Consider the following 21,427-nt stretch of genomic DNA (forward strand, 5'->3'; position numbering starts at 1 on the left):
TCGTCAATTGGGTAACAAAAGCTAAAAGTTCCATTTTATGAATCATGGCTGCTCTCAAACAAAAAACTCTAGACTTAGAAGCTTGGAAAACACTTCAATACCATACTCTTTTTCAGTTCTCTGAAATGTCATTGCTGCTTAAGTATTTCAACTACCATCAACAAAAGTATGTCAGCAACAATTACCGAGATTTTTTTTTTAGTTACCCCAATATATCTTGGAGCTTCAAGGTCTTATAAGTATGTTAGCTCTTGAAACCATACTAAAAGCTAGTTCCGTACCTCGCATTTGATGTCTTCATTCCAGCTAATTCACCTTTTCCATGTTTTCTGTCACATTAGCTCATGTCGATTTTAAACGGGTCCGATTCTTTATTCAACTTTCTGATTACTTTTTCTGCACTGACCAGAATACTCCCATTCTCTTAGTACAAATCTTCCTTTTAACATAAGAGCTGTTGGTGAACCTAAAACTTATACTTGCCGTTGGAAAATATACACTTAATGACAACTCTCTAGTTGATGCTGTCCGCAACAAATTGGCAACAGTAGGTGCGTTGTTAAAAGAAAATATAGAATTCTTTTGCCATTTTTTTTTCTTTGTAACTTTGCATTAACATTGTCAAATTTATTCGCTCATCACCTTCAACTTCTGCTTTTATAATTCCATTAGAATGTTCAACATCTCCTTGACATCAACAGAAGTTGAACATGTTGGATGACGATTACAAGCTTTCAAACAAAATCTTCGCTATAACAGGATTCCATCATTGAGTATAATATCGAAGCATATTTTCCAGTCGTAACTTCCAAAGTTTCTAAAGCTCCCACTTGTGATTCGAGTTCATATTCTAAGGTTGTCATAGAAACTCCTAATTTTTATTAACAGAAATTATTCATTTCAGGAGTTCTCTGACTTACTAACAAATCATCTCTACCGAAACAAGCTTCCGCGATTTCTACTGCGTTTGCATAATTGGCACTCGTTGGCGGAAAACTTTTCAGAATCAGCCGAGCTCGAGATCCAGAAACAGACTGACTATGGAAAAAAAATTTGTTTTTATTTATTTTTTTGCTACCAAATAAAAAAAAAGAGCACTTAAATTTTGATCAAATATGGGGTACTATTGACAATTTTTTATTTTATTTAGTTACTAAAATCTCACAAATAAATTCTGTTCGGTAAAGGAACGAAACATAAAACTGAACACAGCAACTGCTAAAAGCATTACTNTTTGCTTTATTGAAAAAAGGTTTTTACTGCAAACCTTTTCGTGACAATGAAAATAAAGTTAAAACACAACGTTGTCGTAAGGTTACATGCTTTCTGGGATAGGCACTTTATAAGCCAACAAATTTTCATGTTATTCAAAATTAGTTAAATGAATTTTAAAAATTTATTTCGAAATGAATATTGCAAATTTTTTAATTCGTAATAATCAGATTGTATTAAACTACTTATTTGATTACTGTCAACAGATGGCGCCAGATAAGGATTTTTTTTTTTCAACCACTCTTGAAAACAGAGTAACAAATTATTTAATAATCGTGCTGCCATCTATGAAACACAGTATAAAGAGTTTTTTCTTTTACCTATTTACAAAAATATTGGTCCACAGAAGCTTCAATTATAACATAACTGAAATTTAGTTAATTTTTCAGAGTTCATTGCTCTAAATTTATTTAAAATAAGAAAACTTTGGATAGTGCTTAACGATATTCTTCGGACTTTGCTACTTACTTTTTATGTGATCGTGCTTATATAATACTTTTTTAAATGTCAAGTACTTGTAAATAATGTTAATATTTTACTTTTTTTTTCCTTTCGCTACTTATTACCCTTTATTGCATATTAAAATATATTACCCAGAATTCGATTTCGAAAAGGATCACCCCATCCCCTTCTCTTCTTCTCCTCCAATTATTTTAATTCCGATGAAGGAAAAGATATCCCCAGACGTTATACTCCGTAAATAATGTATCAGTCATTTCATACAGTTGACGAAAACAAATACATAAATTAAAATCAAATTCAAATTAAACAAATTCAGGAACAAAATATATATGGTTTTGGGTAAGGAAACATATTTCTTGATCATTTTCTTTATTGGGCCATAAAATCGGCTATGACATAACCACATTATAAAAATAAGCTTCTTAAGTTCTTACATAACTTTTTTTTTCCGTCCAATTTTTTCGATCAATGAATGAATAAAATTTAAATTTTCTTTTAAAGAAAGCAATTATTTTTAAGAAAAAGTTTATGAAAAATTTATGATTTTAAATTTTCCTCCATAAAATCCCATAATCTACATGTTACTAAGTAATCTAATTATAGACTACCAGAAACTAATTTTGACTCAAAGACGTGAGGAAAAGCGGAAATATCTAAGAAATCATTTGGGTACATTAGAGTAATGGGGCCCGATATTTATCTTAAAAATTGCTAACCGCCATCGAATTTTCTCTCAATAAATATTCTCAAAAGACCAATTTTATAAATAATCAAGAATAGGTCATACGTTCAGAATTTTTCTTTTCTCTGTAACTATTCGAAAGTGTTCACTGCATAAATACTTTTGAAAAGAATTTTAGAAAATAGAGAGAGAAACATAGAAAATAAAAAAAATTCTTAAATTCTTGAATTTATAGAAGAAAAAAAAGTGTCTTAAATCATAAATTTTCAGAGCACTATTATAGATTGCTTTTGTTCTTAATTTTTTTTCACTACTTATCTGAAAATTTACTTTTTAAAATTTTGAAAAGGTATGGGTTTCTATGCAATGGAAATTCACTATTTTTTTGTTGTTTTGAGGATTGTTTTCTCTCCTTGATTATTTTCAACGCAAGGAAAAAAATTTAATTTCAAAATTCTTAGCTTTTAATTCCATTGCCAAAACACAAAATTTAATAGAACATTACTTCAACGGTAAAAATATTTTGACTTTATGAATGCACTTTCAATTTCCCTTTTGCTTCGAAAAATTTCACGATTTGCTCCATATATTGTTCAAACTAGTAACCGTTCATTGCCTTTCTTATCAATAAAAATAAAGGATTGCTAAAATTTTGAAATGTACTTTTCTGATTAGTTGTTTTAATATCAGTCTAATGATAAACGTGAGAAGCAGACTAATATTCCAAACACAATCGTTATTATGTACTAAACATACCGAATGAAGGAATCAAACTAACAAGAGCGGTTTTAAAAATTCATATGAAAAATGCTTTTAGAAAATTAGAATTGTATTGACACATTTTAAAAACCAGACGATCAAACCAGATTCCGTTAGAATGTTTCCTAAGATTTTAAAAATAGTGTTTTGTATTTTATATTTATTAAAGATTTTAACGTTTTTTATCGTTTGTTCTTCCGCTAGAATTTTGAAATGTTCAGAAAAGAATTATTAAATAAATAATGGCATCATGTAAAAAGAACTGGATCATTCGAAAAGTCTACCGTCAAATAATTTTTTATTTTTCAAAATTGGAAAGAGTACGAGAAGAAAATTCAAAAAGCTGCTTGTCGCAAAACTGACCTATTGTTTTGGGAGAATTTGCTTTTCACAACGGAAGCGAATTTAATTAAACTCAAAGCAAAATTAATAAAAAAATACCACGTACCAACAATAATCCACAGTAGAAAGTATTAAAAATCATAAATTTTATTGTTATTAAAAAGAAATAAAATTACATTTCAGAAAAATTTACACGAACATGGATTTCATAAATGCACATAAAATACAACAATAAAAACAGCTCATTTAGACTGGCTCTTTAATTCATGATTAAATCACTCATTTAAACTGGCTCTTCGATTGAATTCTGAACTGATTCGATCAGTTCTGAACTAAATATAATCTTAAACAATGAAAAGTCTATGTTCGGAACACTGCAATAAGTATTCTAGAGCCAATTCACCACCTCGTTCGTCATTCACAATTCATTTTTCTTGTCTTATTGAGTGGTCAAACTACATCATCGTGCTTTTCAAGCTGCGATCTCAATTCAACTGACTGAAAATACAAAAAGAAAAAATTAAATTAGCAATAAATTAATTTGTTTCTTAAAATTACGTATTATTAAGACAGCGTTGAATATCCTTCTGTTAAATTGGTATGTATAACGAAATGATTTCTACAGTTTAGCTGTTCAGCAAAAGATTATTTCGCCAAATGAAACAATGATTTTAGTTATAAATCTTTAATTATTCGTGACAAACGTTTTGTCAATTTTTAGCCAGTGTTCTTCATGCTAAAATTGAAAATGGCGCAAAATGTCAATATGAAGAAAGGCCATTTTTGTAAAAATTAAAAGCAATTTTGATTTCATTTTTTGATTAGAAAATTTATTCCAGCGCTTCAGGGTTTAGACTCGTAGGAATTGGGAATTTGTCATTGGTTTAAATGATTTCTATCAAGGGGGAAAAATCCCTACCAAATTGGTGATTTTTTTTAAACCTTACTAGCTATCTACTGGTTAAAAAGACCCGAGCATACAATATTTGTGTGCAATTGGGTGGATAGCTACTAAGGGTTAAACAGTACAATAATCTTAAACATTTAAGCTGATTATTAGTTTTGAAATCTAGATAATATTTCACGTCATGATAGTATTACAGCTTTGTTTCAGGTTGAACGTACAGTTGGTCTATTGAAAGAACTCCCCTCCCCCCGAAGTGTGAGGCTTTCTGCTGTTATGGAAACAATAGCGCATTTCAAAAAGGGAGTTGAGTCCTAGAACGTGATCATCCGATCATTATTTTATTTTATTTTATAACCGTAGTTGAACTGCCGACCCAATTTTATGAGTTTACGACTACTAAAGTTCAACTCCGTAGCCTTGTAATTTTAAACCCAATCCAGAAGACAAGAGAACTCCTGGATCGGGTATTGAGAGAAATTAGAATTCGTGGAGGACTTTTTGGTGGAACTAACCCGCATTTGCGCCACATGGAGAGGAAGACCACGAGAACCTCCCACGGTTAGTCTGGCTGCAAGGGACTCTAACCTATTATCCGTCTACCACTGAGGATATTTCACGTCAGCACTGTGGTCGGTGCAAGCGGGATTTGTATAGACTAGGATTCGCTCTCCCCCCTGAGCCATCGCGTCTCTCATCCGAAATTAGATCAAAACATTCAGGGTGGTTCGTTTTTTTTCTTCCTGGTGCACTGTACACTGTGCACTTCTTCAGTCACTTAAAAAAAAAAAAGGTGCCGAAGTTTCTTTCGCAAGATATTTAGAACTATTTGCAAAGATTAAAAAAAAGTAACCTAACTCTGCTTTACCGAAACTATTCTTTTTTTTTAAAAGATTCGAAGGAACGGCATCTTTTATAACTTAAATATCATGCATGGTAAAAAGCAAAAATGACCACTCTTTTTTTTAGTTATTTTGACACTAAATCTTTCAAATTTTATTTACCTTTCGTAACTGGCGTATTCTGCGTGTTCTGGCCATTAATTCCTCGTCATTCAGACCGACCAATGAATCACTATCCATAATTAAACTGCTGAAATCAGTCTTCGTTTCAGACCTCTTCATTGACCTTGAAAAGAAAATTTTATTTACTCCTCTTTCAATCATTCGTGTCTACATTTATCCAAGGTGTTCTGTAATAACCAACCTTAACATGTTTGTTTAATCCTAGTCAAGAAAGAAGCAAAAAAAAAAAAAAATTCTTTTTTAAATGTCGAAAAATATTTCAGTTAATGAAATAAGACATCCCAAGGAATGAAAATTTTTAAATGCAATCTCATGCCTAGAAAATATATTTAAGAAATTTCAATATTGTATTAAAGAAGCGCCTAAGTGAGTTTTTAAATCTGGACAGTGCTCGAAATGCGTGTTTACGAAAACGGACAGATCGAAACACTTTTTTTTCAGTTTTCAACCCAAGAATTTAGCATCGAAATGAGAAATTTTGTTTATTCTTCCTTGCTTATTTAAACACCATAATCACTGTGGGCCAGACTTCGGGGTCAAGGTGGGTAGTTATAACACGGATGTAACTTTTCAGGTGACGTTTCTGCATCCAGATATGACAATACGAATTTATTTGAATTACTTAGTTTGTTCTTTAAAAAGAAAAAACTCTAAATTTAAAAAACGGAATCAATTTCGTGAAAACGCATTTCGAGCTGTGTCCAGATTTAAAAACTTCCCGAAGACATCAATGTTTAGCTATAAAAATCTTATTTTATTTACAATATTTAATCTTCCACTTTCTTGAATATTTTGAAATATATAAACCAATCGGCATAAAGGTAAAATACGTACATAATATAATATAACATAATATAAAGGTAAAATACGTAGAAATTTTCTGAAAATTTAAATTTTTTTTAACTTAAACAACTGAGTCAACAAAACTTCAAATAAGTTAAATTTTGTATGGGTGCACCGAAAGATTCCAATATACAACATTTTAACCTAAAATGGGCCAATGCTTCATTATAGGTGGTATAGCCCCTTCACTTACTATATCCAATGTCACGTAAATGAAAAAATTTATTTTATGGCTTTCATTGTACTAATGAAATTTATAAAATAAAATGACTTACAATTAATTGTACAATTACTTATTAATTAACTATATTATAATATCTAATTAACTATGTAATTAATTATACTTTTACTTGAGGATAAGTGAACTTGAAATATAAGACTTTCAGGGTTAAAAAAGTAAACTTATAAATTTCAAAATAAAAATGGAATAAATTAACTTTCACTGAAAACAATAGTACATAGCTTTCTTAAAAGACAGTATTAAAAATTTTGAAATCAATTTATTAGTGAACAATTATATTTTCTTGACACAGAAAATGCACAAAAAACGTCATTTTATAAAAAAAAAATTTAAAAATTACAATTCAAAATTTTTTTCGATAAATTTAAAAATTACAATTCAAAATTTTTTTCGACTATTGTTAACTAAAATAAAAAAATAAATTAAAAATATTTTTCATGGAATTATCTTAGGATAAAAAAATTTTATAAATGTGTCCAAAAGGTTTTCGATTCACTTTAAAAGTTGGAGACATTGTACAAAGCGCAAAATCTGAAATCAACATTAAGGGCCCAAATTTAGAACCGTTCTTATACAATTGGAACAGATTTTTGCTTCCCCCCAACCCATACTTTGAGGGTAAGGAATCCAAATCCTTTGAAAAAAATTAGAGGAAGTACTTTTTTATGAATTTCATAACTTAAAATATCGTCTGCACTCATAAGCATATTTGGGGTCACCCTCGTGAATTATTAAAATTAAATCCTAGTACTAGAAAATCCGATCGAAAGGCGCAATATGACATTTTAGAACATTACATACCAAAGCCTGTTCAGCAAATTTGGTGCCGCCTTAGATGAAAAGCGCTTTAAGGAAAAGGAGTTTTTTGCCAGTCTTGGTCCATCCGTAGGTGAATCTCTGTCGTTATTTGTTTTGGGTGGTGAATTATATGATTCACGATCTGATTTTTCAGATTCTGAAATGACTTGAAGGAATTCTTCTGTCGGAGATTCTGCAATAGAACCCATAATAGACATTCTTTGCTTGAAATGACATTTCTCCTCTGAATGCTTGGAAGAATTCTACAAGAAATATTGCATTTTTAATGCATTTTAAAGATGTCAATAAGTATTATACGCTTCTCTTATGAGAATTTTTAGGTTACTGAAAAATATTGAGCAAATGCAAATACAAATATAAGAAAACACTGGTAACACTGTCGAAAGAAACTGAAAACTTACTATTGGTGTCACCGTGTAGCATGTCTGCAACAAACACAAAAAGAGTAAATATTTTAACAAAAGAGTTTTGTAGGGCTATCTCTGAATTGATTTCAGAGCACATATAGTTCAACTTATTTCTACAACGTTGCAACACTGAGGTGATTTTTATATTTGAAATTCAATTCATTGCTTACATAGCTTCATTATATATTCATTGCTTACATTATATATTTGTTCCTCGAATATTATTCAAATTGAAAATATTTAATTGAAATTAATGAATTGATAGAATTGAATTTTATAGTCATTTTTCATAATATTTCTGAAATTTAACTATCAATGTTTTGTAATTTTGCAGAAAGTTCTAGAAATACAATAAACCACTGTTTCAATAAATTTCTAATTTAGTAATTTAAATTAGTATGTATTTGCTTGTATTATTCTAATGTATGAGATCTTCAGATATGAAAAGTTAATAATAATAACTAATAGTACTTCATCTTTTTTAAAGAAAATATTTTCTGATAGGATAAAAAATACTTATGGGCTTGAAAAGTTATGTTTACTTGTAAGATGATGGATAATTTTTAAAGGATTTTAAAACTAGTTTTGACCACATTTGTAAAAACACAAATTTGGTTTTTCTTGGTTATCTAACAAATACATATTTATATTTGTTTATGTCATATTCTACCGTACCTTTTAATGGTAGGATAACATTTATGATATTCTTAAAACTGATGGTTTTAATCCTTTGACGCTTTGATAATAAGCAATGAAAAAATCTGTTAGGTTTTATAGAAATTGTATACCGAAATATAACATCCAAAAAAGTAGTTAGAAAACAATTTTTTCCATTCATATCAAAAAATTATGAATATTTTAATTTTGTAATTAACGAAATTTCATTGATGCATAACTGTTTCTCCTAGATCTAAATAAATGCAAGTAAGTGCAAATTTGAAAAATTATTGCTTGGAAGTTAGCCGCCATCGGAAGATTTTACCTTTAATGCAGAAAAATATAGCAATGTCTCATGCTGTGTTCCATAAACATAAATTTTTAAAATGCTAAATATAATATTTCTTTTATTTTGACCTAAGTTAATACAAAATAATGAAAAAGTATAAAAAATATGTTTGAAAAAAATTCGTCGTCAGATGGTTAATCATGTCTATTTTTGAAGGAATAAATTTGCAGATTTTTTAACATAAAAAAGAACTCTTGCATAAGTCTCTCACATAACTCATGCAACGATATAAGTATTTGCCTTCCTGCAATATTCATTAATATTTTGAATATTTTTTATTTCTATTTTAAAAAAGGACAATGCACTTTTAAAACTTTATTTGTATGCTGAAAACATGTTCCGTGTGTCAGCTTTACTTCGCGTACAAGGTAACCCAATGAACTAAGTTCCAAAGATTTATTGAAAAATAATGGCTGTAATAAAATTTTAAACATAAGAAAAAAAGTTACATTCCGCCACACAACTTTCTTAATTTTTGCAAAATTTAATGACAAATAAGCTTTGAAACAATTAATTCAAATGCTTTCAAAAATTAATCGAAATGGATAAAAAAAATCTCACGAGGTTTTTTTAAAAAAAAAATTAACTATAAAAAATTTTAGTTCTTATTAAACTCTTGAAATTTTCAATTTATACAAGAATCTCCTTTTATATAACAATTATTCAAAATCATTTTTTGATCAAAAATTTTAAAAATTGAGATCATTTAACAAAACATTGTAATATAATTGACATTTTTAGTTACATGCATTTAAGTTATAGTATTAATTTGTAACTGAATTAAAAAGAAAAATATTCATGACTTTGCATATAAAAAAATTTGTTTAGTTTCACAAATGGTTTTTTTATAAATTTACTAATAAAAAAGAAAAATTTATTTTAAGATTTTGAATGTCCATATGCCCTTTATTTTTTACATTGGAAGCCCCTCAAGTACCAGCAAAATCTATGGAGATTTCAAAATGAAATGAATTTAACCTATTAACCAATACAAATTTATCGAATACTGAATAGTATTAAAGTAATTTTAGGAGCAAAAATAAATTTAATATTGCCACTTACAATGGATTCTGTATCTGATTTATGCGTAGATTTTTCTTTATAGCTGTTGGAAAAAGGATAAGTTCTCTGACTTGACTGAGATTCACCATTTGCAGGTAAAAATTTGCTATCATCCGAGTCCATATCCAGCCTTTGGTCTGATGAAATATTTTTCACATCAACAGAATATCTATTTGCAGTTTGTGAACAAATTGTTTTTACAGGAATGCTATTGGCTCTATTGATTGCAGTTGGCCTAACCGATATTGGAACGACTTCACCAGCTAACGTGGTTTTAGAATCACTTTCAGAGTTTTGTGAAAAAACTGCATACTTGGCATGCAATTTCTGAAAAGCACTTTGGTTACATCCAACGTCAGACTCAGACAAATGAGACTTTCGTTTACCGTCCTGCTTGAATGATCTCAAAAATTCTTTATTTTGTTCTGGGCTTTCGTCTTCAGCAAAGCTCATTTTATTAATTTTTGCTTTCAACTCACTGATTGTTTCAGCTGTCAAACCTGATGAACCTGAATCGTTTGAATTTCGTCGTGCTTTATGTGAGCCCTGGAGCCAATCTAGGCTTCCAACTATGGAACTTTCAGAAGGCAATTCAGGAGAACAGATTGCTTCAGAATCGAAGCATGCCGATTGCTGTTTTAAATGTTTTGGTGCAATTTTAGGATTTAAATTTGCTTGAGTTCTCTGCAATTTGGGGTGAGTTGGATGAGAAGTTTGAGAGTCTGTTTCATCAATGGATTTTTTGTGATCTTCTAATGCGGTTTGAGGCAAATTTTCCAATTCTTCCTCATTACACTCAAACTTTTCAACAAGGTGCGCAGAGTCAGGATAACTCAATCGTCTGGAAGCAAGTTTATTGTTGAGTTCGTCTAAATGCGGTTTAGAAGGTTTGCAAGACATCGTCTTTTCGATTTTGTCTATTTGGCGTTCCAAGTTTGTGGAACTTTCTGTTTGATTACTGCCACGACTGCCCGGTCGGATGAAAGAAGTTTCGGTGATTCTTGGAATCTTAAATCCAATGTAAGAATCATATTTAAAGTCTGGAAATTGAAGGTAATCATCGGCAAAAAATATAGGTTGCGGCGAGGTTATTTCCTTTATCATCTTGTTGCGTTTGTGGGTCCAAATCTCCAAAGGAGTTTTAAGTTCACTAACGGAGGTAACTGAATCTCTCGATTTGGTCTTTTTTGAAGGTTTTACCTTCAGTAACTTTTTAGTGGCAGATCTTTGGTCGAGGAATACGTTATCATCAGAAACTGAAGCATTTTGATTGGATGAATCTTGGAGAAGAGCACCAAGGTTTCTTGAGCGACTGTCATGGTTGTTTTCAAACACCCATCCATAGGATTCTGCTTTTGTTATCTAAAGAAAGAGGCCAAAGTTAAAGCACACACATCAGTACAAAATGATAACGGTTAAAAAAGACTTTAGAATTTAATTTCCTATAACAGTATAACATAGTCATTGAGTATCCAATGAAGGAAGACGTCATAAGTGAATATAAAATTATCTACAGATACAGTATAAAATGATAATCGTTGGATGTTGGAACAAAACCCGTGGATTTATCAAGGATGTGATGCCACAAATGTTTTTAGAACTTTTCACATACTGTCTCGAGCTAGTACGCTAAGGTCTTTATATACATTGATTATAACAAAATACTAACTGCAATTGATCTATATCAGCGGTGTGTTAGATATTAAATTAAATTCGAAAGTTTTCACCATTTCTGTTCGTAAAAGACTAAATATGATAGGAAATTAATTGTAATTAAAAATTTGATTTACCCCCATTACATTCTAACTGCTCTATTATAAATTCTTTTAATAAAAATTCCTTAATTTAATAAGTATAATCGGAGGGTTGACTAGATTTTTTTTCATTTGAAAATAGTTATTAATTTGCAATTTGTATTTTACTTATCAAAATGATTGTGTAACTTTTTTGCAACTCTTAAGGCACCCCTATTAAGCTCCCCCCCCCTCCCGGCAATCGTTTTGTGTTAGCCTTCAGATTATGAGCAGAATATAAAAAAAGGATTAATATTTTTAACACTGATAATCGAGAAAGTATTAGTTTTCATTCTAATTAAAAAATCTTATTTCCCTAAAATTGAATTATTTTCCCAAAATTAAATATTGTCTCTTTATCAAAAGGGATTTAAATTTTTAAATTGAGAATTTTTTAATTTTAATTTTTTATATGACTATCAGGAGATATACTATAATATCTTTTAATCCTCAGCTGAAAGTTATTTTATAAGGAATTATTTGTTTCGTTTTACTTCAATATTTGTAGTTTTATCATGTAGTTTTTTCTATTTTGGCCAGGAAAAAGAATTTAATAAAGAGATACCGTCTTTCCTTACTGCATCTGCTTCTAGTTATTTCAATCTTTGCTTGACCTACACAAATTTGCTTTAAAATAGATTCTATAAAATACCGACCTGCCAGCCGGCGCCGCATGAAATATTCTATTCTACAAAATGATATTAAAAGAATATCGCTCATGGGCTGCAATAGCGGCACAACTCAAAAAACCAAGTTTTGAGATAAGTGGGTTTAAAGTTTTCACTGCTAAGGAAAATGCATAAGAAATGCTTTAGTTTTCTTAAACGAAGATTACCTTTAAGTTGAATTATGAGTTGTGATGGTATTGCTGCTGAAAGAATGTGTATTTTCATATTGACACCTGCTCTTAGTCCAAAAATCGTCTTTTTTGAGTTGTGCCACTATTGCAGCCCATGAGCGATAGGTTCGAAATTTTTTGAAGATAGGTGCAATATTTCTTATTTTTTACTGTTGTAAATTTTTAATTTTAGCTTTACGTTTTGTGCAAATTTCTAAGTTACGTTCGATCCTGTAAAATTTATATTTTGCAATATTTTTGTACATAAGCTTCCTTAAAATTTTTTGAAATTAGATTTTCTTTATGAAATATATATTTTCCTTCAAATTTATTTGTATCAAATTATTATATATTATCATTAATTATTATTATTTAATTTCAAATTATTAATTATTATTTATTATTTCTATCAAATTTATTATTATATTATTAATTTTCTTACAAATTATTAGTAATATTATAAATAATTATTTCAATAATTTCGAATTGAAATTCAGAAACAAGATTAACACTAAAATTTTAATAACGCATCTTAAACTTTAAAATGTTTCTACATCACATATCTTAAAATTTAAATTACAAATTACTCATTTTAAACATTTTCTTCGAAAGTAATATCCAATTCCGTTATAATAATTCATATTTAAGAACTGGAAGGAATATCTTAAGTTTTTAATGTAATTTATTTAAAAGCAACTGATAAAAAATCAATCGAATAGTTTAAATTTAAAAAAAAAATTTACTGTCATAGTGTTGATATATTTTTCTGTACAACAATTATTTCAGTTCAACAGTATAATCTGTGTTTAATACACTGAAACTGTTTTAAATAAGTTCATTTTTATTAAATGAATAAGCTGAAAAGAACTTACACTATTTTTCTTCTTCATATTGTCATGAATCTGAATCCTAATCCCAGATAGACAAACGAGAGCAATGACCAAGCATACTATCGGTGAACAGACAGAAGTTACGTAAGCTTAAAAAAAAAATAATAATAATCTTTTTGAAAAAGTGAATCATATTCTAAAGATATAGGATTGGACAAAGTAATTAAATAGGATATTCGTTTAGATAGAATTCAAAAATCTGATAAGTTCTCATAAGTAAAACATAAACCATTGTAGTATTTAGTTGATTATTTTAAAGAAAGCTCGATTGAATTTAGAATTTAAAAATTTTGCTGCGTAATGCTCACATTTATTCATATGAAACGTGACATAATTCTTAATTCAACTGAGCAAACATTTTAATTTACACACTGAAAACCTATTTTTTTATATCATGAGTCATTCCAATTAATCCAAATGTAATCATAAATAATAATTATAATGCTAAATAAATCAATTATAGTTTCATTAATTATAACACAGAAATCCTAATTTAATTATAACACATAATCATAATTTAATCATAATCATAATTTAATTTAATTTAATCATAATCATAATCATAATTTAATTTAATCATAATCATAATCATAATCATAATTTAATCATAATCATAATTTAATCATAATCATAATTTAATCATAATCATAATTAAAGAGGTAAGTGTATGAATGTTCTAAGTTAAATTTTAAGGACTTTGTGTAAGTTAACTTTAAATTTATTACGCTGACATTATGAAATAAGGATTATTTCTTGTCCACTTGTCGAAGTATATAAATCATTAAAATGAATTTAAACTATTCGCGTCATAGCGTCCTATGTCCACTCCTTTAAATTAATCATTTGGTACCAAAAGAAATGCTTTCTAAGGTTACTACGTGGTATGCTTGCTGCCAAATGCCCTAGGAACCATCTGCCGCTGAACGATTATCAGTATATTATAGTTCAATCATTTATTGAGATCTACAACACCATTTAAAGACTTTGCAAAATAAATCAATGCGGTATAGTTAATCTCATTTTATTTTCTACAAAATTGATGTATAATAAATCTAATAATTTAAATTATAGAATCAACTAATCTTATAGACGCGTACGCACTGTAAAAATTTCAATTAGTCCTGCACTTATACACACATCAATACTTTCAGTAGTTATGAGAATATTCAATTGACGAAGTTAACATGGTGCATGTTTCTTAGTCAGATAATGAAAGTTTAGAAGATATCCAGTTTTAATATTTATTTTACAAAAATGTTAGGATGAGGACAAAAATTCTTTCTTATTTCATTTTATAGTTTGAGGCAACTTTGTAAACTTTTTTTATGCAGTATGTCAATGTCAATGATTCCCCGATTGCAATATCTGACTGAGAAAAACTATCAACGAAAAAATAAGCGATTTTTATTTCAGCCTAATGATGCAGATCAGGAAAACATCAACTTTAAATAACACTGACCCTGATTTTTTTTTCTTATTTAATTTCGTCCAACTTTTTTCACCTCTAAGAGAAAATTCAAATAATTTGGATACGTTTTAAAGACTAAAGTTAAAGCGCAAATATCGTAGAAGGTAGTGAATCAATTTTAATGAGATTTCAATATTATATCGTTGACTGAAATCTTGTAATGCTTTGCGATTTTTATTCATTTAAAAAGACGTTTCCTTTGATTACGTAATTGTAAAACATAATATACTTAGGTTTCGATAAAAAAAGTTTTCGTACAAAGTACAAAGCACATATTACATGATTTTAAAAAGTTATTAGATGGGAAAAAATAACATTGTACAACAAATTGTAACGTTTTTTCTATGCCTTAGAATATGAAACTATGATTCTGTATAAATAAAAATCAATTTCATATATCAAAAACAAATTGGTTTATCATGACCCGTTTTTGCAACAGAAAAGTCATCCTGCTGCATCAAGAGCAGTGGTTTCCAACTGGCGGCCCGCGAAGCCATTGTGACCCGAGAACTAAATTATTAATTGTCATTTTTTAGGACAATTTTCGCAAAAATTCCATATGGGTTTAAAATACTTTTCTTTCGTAAAAAAAAATTAATTTCTTCGCTTCTGTGAAATTTAGCATACCAACGGTGCAAAAAAATTCATTTCTCAGGTTTTGCATCCAAGAAAATATTGATTCAAGAAAATATTTATTATTATTTGTAATTCAATACTTTTGTTTTGTACAACTTGATAAAAATCTGATTGTAATATTTAATGTTCCCTTCAATTATAAAAAAATACTATGTAAAATTCTGATAAAGTTGTGGCCCGCCATTTGACTGGTGTTTTAAATTGCGGCCCCCGAACTCATGTAAGTTGGAAACCCCTGATCTAGAGTCTCAAAACAAATTCAAAAAATTTAGCCATAGTCGGTAAGATCGCCAAAATGGTAGCGAAGTGAACAACGGCTCTGCTATCAATGGTAACTCCTTTCCTTTGCTTTGCTTGTTTTGAAAAAGTTATGTTTTCATTTATAATACTACTTTGAAATTTTATTTTAAATTACTTTTCAATTAAAAACTTGTGAAAATACTCTAGTAAATGGTTGAACAATTTACTGTAACTTTAACAGCACAATGGCTGGATATGACTATACTGCGCTAAGCTTGTGCAAAACTGCTAACCCGGAAGTTCTACCTCTCGACATTGCTTAAAGTTGTAGTTACATAATACATAAACAAAAATTCGCAAAATTTCACCATTACCTAAAGTCAATACTACCTGCTTTTCTGGTATTTCATGCATATTTTTATAATTTATTTATTGGGAATGTTGAAATATTTTTACATCAAAGATTAAAGCAGGAAATCTGCTACCACTTTAAATATTCGGGGAAAATCTCCAGCTTAAAGCTGGAAAAGTGATCTTAGGGCAAAAAAATACATTTAATATTCAGGACAACTAAAACAGACTATGCTAGAAACTATGCCTGACTTAAAATAAAATAGTGCGAGAAAAAAAAAGATTATTTGAGTACTTCAGATGTATACTTAAATTACTCTTGTATACCATGAGAAATTGAACCTCAACGATTGCTTGAACCTAAAATTTAAGGACATAATAGCCGGAAGTTGCTATAATATACCAAATGTTATTACGTACCTACTAAATATAACGAAATTGAACGAGTTTTATTTGTTCATAGAATTAAAAATTACCACTTTCTGAAACTTTTTGTGATTGCTAATTTAAGTTTATGAACTGCACGTACTTTTTGGTTCAAGGGGGGTGACTTCAAATATGATAATTATTTAGTGCAAACGATATTTTATGTTACGAAATCAGACACAAAAACGTACTTTCTTTAAATAAACATACCCTATTTACAACGGATTTGGATTTCTGACCTAGGGGGCAACCGCTTTGCGTATTTCGCTATATCTCTAGAACTTTTAAAGCGAATTGGAAAATTTGTTGCACACAATTATAAAATTCGTTTATCCAAAGATAATTATCCTTCGCAAAAAATAACTTAAGAAATATTTTTTATCGGAGACAATGATGATACATTACAAACATTAAAAAATTTATGTCACTATTTTCGGGGGCCCCTTTTTCAAAATAAATAAAATTTTAATGGAACAGATATTTTTAATTTGGAGTATAAACCTAGGAATTTAAATTCAGTTTCAATGAAATGCCCGGCCCGGTACCATTTGATTAACGGACCGGAGGTTGGGGAACACTGTCCTAAATAATCGCATCATAGGAAATAAACTAAATGAAATTCAATAAATCCCAAAAATATTTTAGCATAACATAACTAAAAATAAAAAGGTAAATTAAAATAAAATCGAGGTTTAGTTTAACTTACCACATGCCGTAATTTCAAACATAAAGTCTTTGGAAACATTTTCTTTGTCCTTTGATATCAGCAATTTGTTACCGTCCCCCAATATCATTATGATAGCCCCAGTAGCATTCATACTCAATGCAGCTATATACAAACAAGCTAGAACATTTTGCTAAAAATAAAAATCATTTTACCAATTCAAATTAAATTATATTTTAATACAAATTTCAATAAAATGTCATCGACAGATCTCTTTTCTGGGCCAAACGCAAAATTCAAAAAAAACGTAGATGAAAGAGGAAAGTTTTTATCTGCTTTTAATCAATATTTAATTTTCTGCAATCAGCATTTTTAGGAAGGTAGTTTAGAATTGCATCTTTATTGATTTTTGAGAAAAAAAATTCTTTTCAGGATAAAAATTTAAGATTTTTTTTTCAGCTCATTCAAATCGCATATCCCTAGTTTAACAAAAAGAATACGTAAGTGTTTAAAAATCTAAACACTCAAAAAATTGTAAAATTAAATCACGTATTCAAAAATACTAAATGCATAATTCAATTGCTTTAATTTATTGAAAATTATTAACTCCAAAAGATATCAAGCGCAATATTCCCCAATTAAATAGAGCTAAGTCTAGATGTCCCAACTTTATGGGAAAAGTTCGTAATTCTGTGGAAGTAATAGATACTCGTAAGTTTAGACAAAAATTTTGTTTCTTAAAAATGTAAGATAAATTCTTATATTTTAAAAAGACTACTTTACTGTCACTTTATATTCTCTCATGCGAAATGATTAATTAGTTATAGAAATCTTCCACACACTTCAATTACCTTAATTTATAACAAAAAGGTGGTGTTGCAGTGGCTATCACGCGTGAACTCTTGATTTGAACAACTTTCATTGCATCTGATTTCAACTCAGAAGACAGAATGGCTAAATTAAGCATAGCATAAAATTAAACGAGCTTCTCGTTTCTATGTCACTTATTTGTCCTCGTATTTCAAGAGTGTTAACTTAGGAATCCTTAAAATTTAAGACGGGTAAGCTTCAAAAGTAGATCAAAGAAGCTTATTGAAAAAAAGAAAATTATTTTCCTACTTTAATTACATGCTATTAAATTTATAATCAATGAATTATGACATCGCTCAAATTTGTTGAAAACGCAGCAGGATACCAATTTTTCGGGTACCGAAATTCGGAAAATACCAATTTTTTATTTTTCCTTGTTTTTAATTTAAATGGTTAATTTATAGTATTCCAATAATTTGCAAGTTCTTACAGTGATACTGTTTTGCATTGAATTTGGATATTTTACTTCATTACCGTCGTTGAACAGCAGACCCAATTTTCGAGTTTACGACTACTAATGATCAACTCCGTAGCCTTGTAATTTTGAACACAATCTAGTTGCCGAAGGAACTCCTGGATCAAGTATAGGGTGAAATTTGCCTTCGTGGAGGACTTTTTGATGGAACTAGCCCGCATTTGCGTTACATGGAGAGGAAGACCACGAGAACCTCCCACGGTTAACCTGACGGCAAGGGGCTAAGGATATTTATTTCACGTCAGCACTGTGGTCAGTGCAAGCCGGATGCAGAATTCGTATCGACCAGCCATCGCCGGGATCGAACCCCGGTTCACCACATTAGAAGGCGAACGCTCTTTCCCCTAAGCCATCGCTGAAATCGGATATTGACAAAATAAAGAGGTAAAAAAACCCGGGACGTAAATATATCTAATAAATTTAATGTAGGTAAGTAAGAGCAGTGCACCGCACATGGCGTAAACTAGATTTAGCAATTCACATAAAAGCATTTAAAGTAAATGTAAAGTAGAGCTGAGAAGGATGCGTCCAGAAAAAAACGCACAGATTTTTAGTGTCAATAGTGTAATTGAACCATTCATTTATTTATATCTGTCAGAATGTGGCATAGATGTCAGATTATTGACCCCCTCATTGTTTGCCGCTCATCATTTCATTTTATCAACAAAGAATTCATTGGATATTATTAAGTTTGCTTGATCTGGGTCTTGGCAGATCGAATATCGATGTAAACCATCTCACGAAAACTTTTACACATTTGTTCACAGCCGTTTGTTTACTATAAACAGCAATCATATGGTGATAAATGTCAGCATTATGCTCACTTCAGGCCTCTAAAAATCGTATTACATCGTGTTCTGTTTTGGATGAATCCTTCTTAGCTAGATCGACCTTATATTCATTTTAAATACTCTCATGTGGAATGGTAAATTAGATATACGCCATTTACCGTTCACCCCTCTTACCTCAAAACCTAGGAGAAGGTTCTACTATCGCTACTGTATTTCTCTATTTATGCGTGGCCACTTTTCATTGGGGCAACCCTTTTATAAAATAGTATGAAAACACAGTGAAATATTTCTATAAGAAAATACATACCCTTTTGCAAGAAGCCACCTTTTTCTTTTTTTCCCACACGCTTGCAGCGATTCCCAATAAACTACCAACTAAGATATTCTGAAATGAGAAATATTACTTACAGGACAATGAAAAACCTCAATTGCAAAAGCTTCAGAAGAGCGTCTTTTGGTTTTTTATAATAATAAGCAATTTCTTTCCATGTAAGCTATCCTCAGTTCATGCTTAAAAACACAGTTACATATTTGAATTACAGAAACATGTTATGAAAAATATTGAAAGATGCAATCATTTTTAACTTTAACCAACATTTATATTACGTACATCTGAATTTAAAAATGATTTCAACTCTGCAATGTCACAAATTTTGAATACACCAGTTAGATAGGAATATTTCCCCATTTTTGTCTTGAAAATGTGATTGAACAAATTAATAAAGTTTGAACATCAACCAAATAGCTAGAAAAATTAAGGTTCGTGTCAAACTCGAATTAGAAAATTTTAATTATGAGAACAAGAATTACGAATCTTTCGTATACAGTTTTAATGACTCTAAATTGTACATAATAATACTCACAGTCGCAGCCACGGCAAAGTCAGTACCAGCAAGAACGTAAACATTTTCAGATTTCAAAAGTATAATTCCTGCAAGGAGCTGCACAATTCCAATTGAAAACAAAATTGTTGCGACAGATAATAGGTCACAAGTCTTAGGACAAGAAGTGTCGGACATTTTTTTGAAAAGTCGAGGAAAATGTAATTTTCACTTGCTCAAGCTAAAAGACCATTGTTAAATAATTTTGAATATTTGAACTGATCTGAATTTCGTTCGCGTACTAGCGGTTAAAACATTCTTCATACAGTTATATCCAATCCTTATGGCAACAACATTAAAAAAAGGATCACATGTTCATGCCTTGTAATCACTAAATTTCTACAGCTTCATGAAAACAGCTCTTACTTGTAAACTTACAGTACTCATGTATAGCAATATGGCTATACATGTGTACTGCCCGTTGTTGCTATACACGAGAAAGTGCATAGGCTGCGTTTAAGATTGACAGGGTGAGTTGTTAAATGAATATAAAGTTTAATAGCACAAGAATCGGCTCTAATTTACCAAACCATTTAAAACTAAAAGAACCAACGAAATTGATGAGTATTGTGCTTCCTTTCAAATGCCTTGAAGTATGAAGGTAGTGGGCTCGAATCCCATTGCAATCCTGGCTACATTTCGGACTCTCCTCCTTTAATTTGGCTATCTATTCTTCAGTCTGACAAAAGTTTCGGTTTGTTTTGACCTTCGTTGTCTTGAATACACGAGTCTGTGTATGTGCATGAAAGTATAAATAAACAAATGAAAACCAAGTTCTACTTTATAAACCAAAGTAAAATAGAACGAAATGAAAAAAAGGGTGAGATTTCTGAAATGCTGAGTTTGTCGTAGCACCTGAATTTACATGAAAAACGTTAAGTCTGCGAAATATTTACTAAACCTGCATTTCTAATTCCATTTATTTATTTATTCACATGCATATTCAAGCTTATATGTGCTCTGAACGATTTAAGAACAACTGCTTATAAACACTAAACAAATAGAACGACTTATAAACACTAAACAAATATTATAAAAACTTAATAAAAACTTCACAAGTAACACAAAGTAAAAAAAGTCAGCATAAAGAAACGTCAGAGGTTACTGTCGTATTCGAACCCGCTACCTCCATGCTTCAGAAATTTTGACGGAGCAATACCTCTCAGCAATGTAAGATAAGTCTAGTTCTAAAACTAAAAATTGTGCATGATATTTGATTATGAGCACTAGAATTATTCAGTGATAAGATGACAAACTAAGGTTCCAAACATTGATGGAAA

At 29.9% G+C, this 21,427-nt stretch overlaps 1 protein-coding gene across 1 annotated transcript; it reads right to left on the bottom strand.

The window, feature by feature from the left end:
* Positions 1 to 3,646: 3,646 nt before the first annotated feature.
* On the bottom strand, positions 3,647 to 20,408 carry LOC107448619 (dentin sialophosphoprotein). Its single transcript, XM_043045490.2, has 8 exons — positions 20,130 to 20,408; positions 19,574 to 19,651; positions 17,173 to 17,323; positions 13,328 to 13,434; positions 9,825 to 11,186; positions 7,332 to 7,591; positions 5,426 to 5,549; positions 3,647 to 4,015 (listed from the first exon to the last, which is right to left on the bottom strand). The coding sequence occupies exons 1-8, from the start codon at positions 20,283 to 20,285 to the stop codon at positions 3,968 to 3,970; spliced, it is 2,286 nt and encodes a 761-aa protein (XP_042901424.1). The 5' UTR covers positions 20,286 to 20,408; the 3' UTR covers positions 3,647 to 3,967.
* Positions 20,409 to 21,427: the final 1,019 nt, after the last annotated feature.

The sequence above is a fragment of the Parasteatoda tepidariorum genome, chromosome 8, assembly GCF_043381705.1.
Source record: "Parasteatoda tepidariorum isolate YZ-2023 chromosome 8, CAS_Ptep_4.0, whole genome shotgun sequence".
Classification (NCBI taxonomy): Eukaryota; Metazoa; Arthropoda; class Arachnida; order Araneae; family Theridiidae; genus Parasteatoda; species Parasteatoda tepidariorum.

Coding starts and splice junctions, on each gene's coding strand:
- LOC107448619 (XM_043045490.2), bottom strand. CDS start 20,285: ATGTCCGACACTTCTTGTCCTAAGACTTGTGACCTATTATCTGTCGCA. Junction 13,435..17,172: donor GTTTGAAATTACGGCATGTG/GTAAGTTAAACT, acceptor TTTTTTTTTAAG/CTTACGTAACTTCTGTCTGT. Junction 4,016..5,425: donor GAATACGCCAGTTACGAAAG/GTAAATAAAATT, acceptor TTGTATTTTCAG/TCAGTTGAATTGAGATCGCA.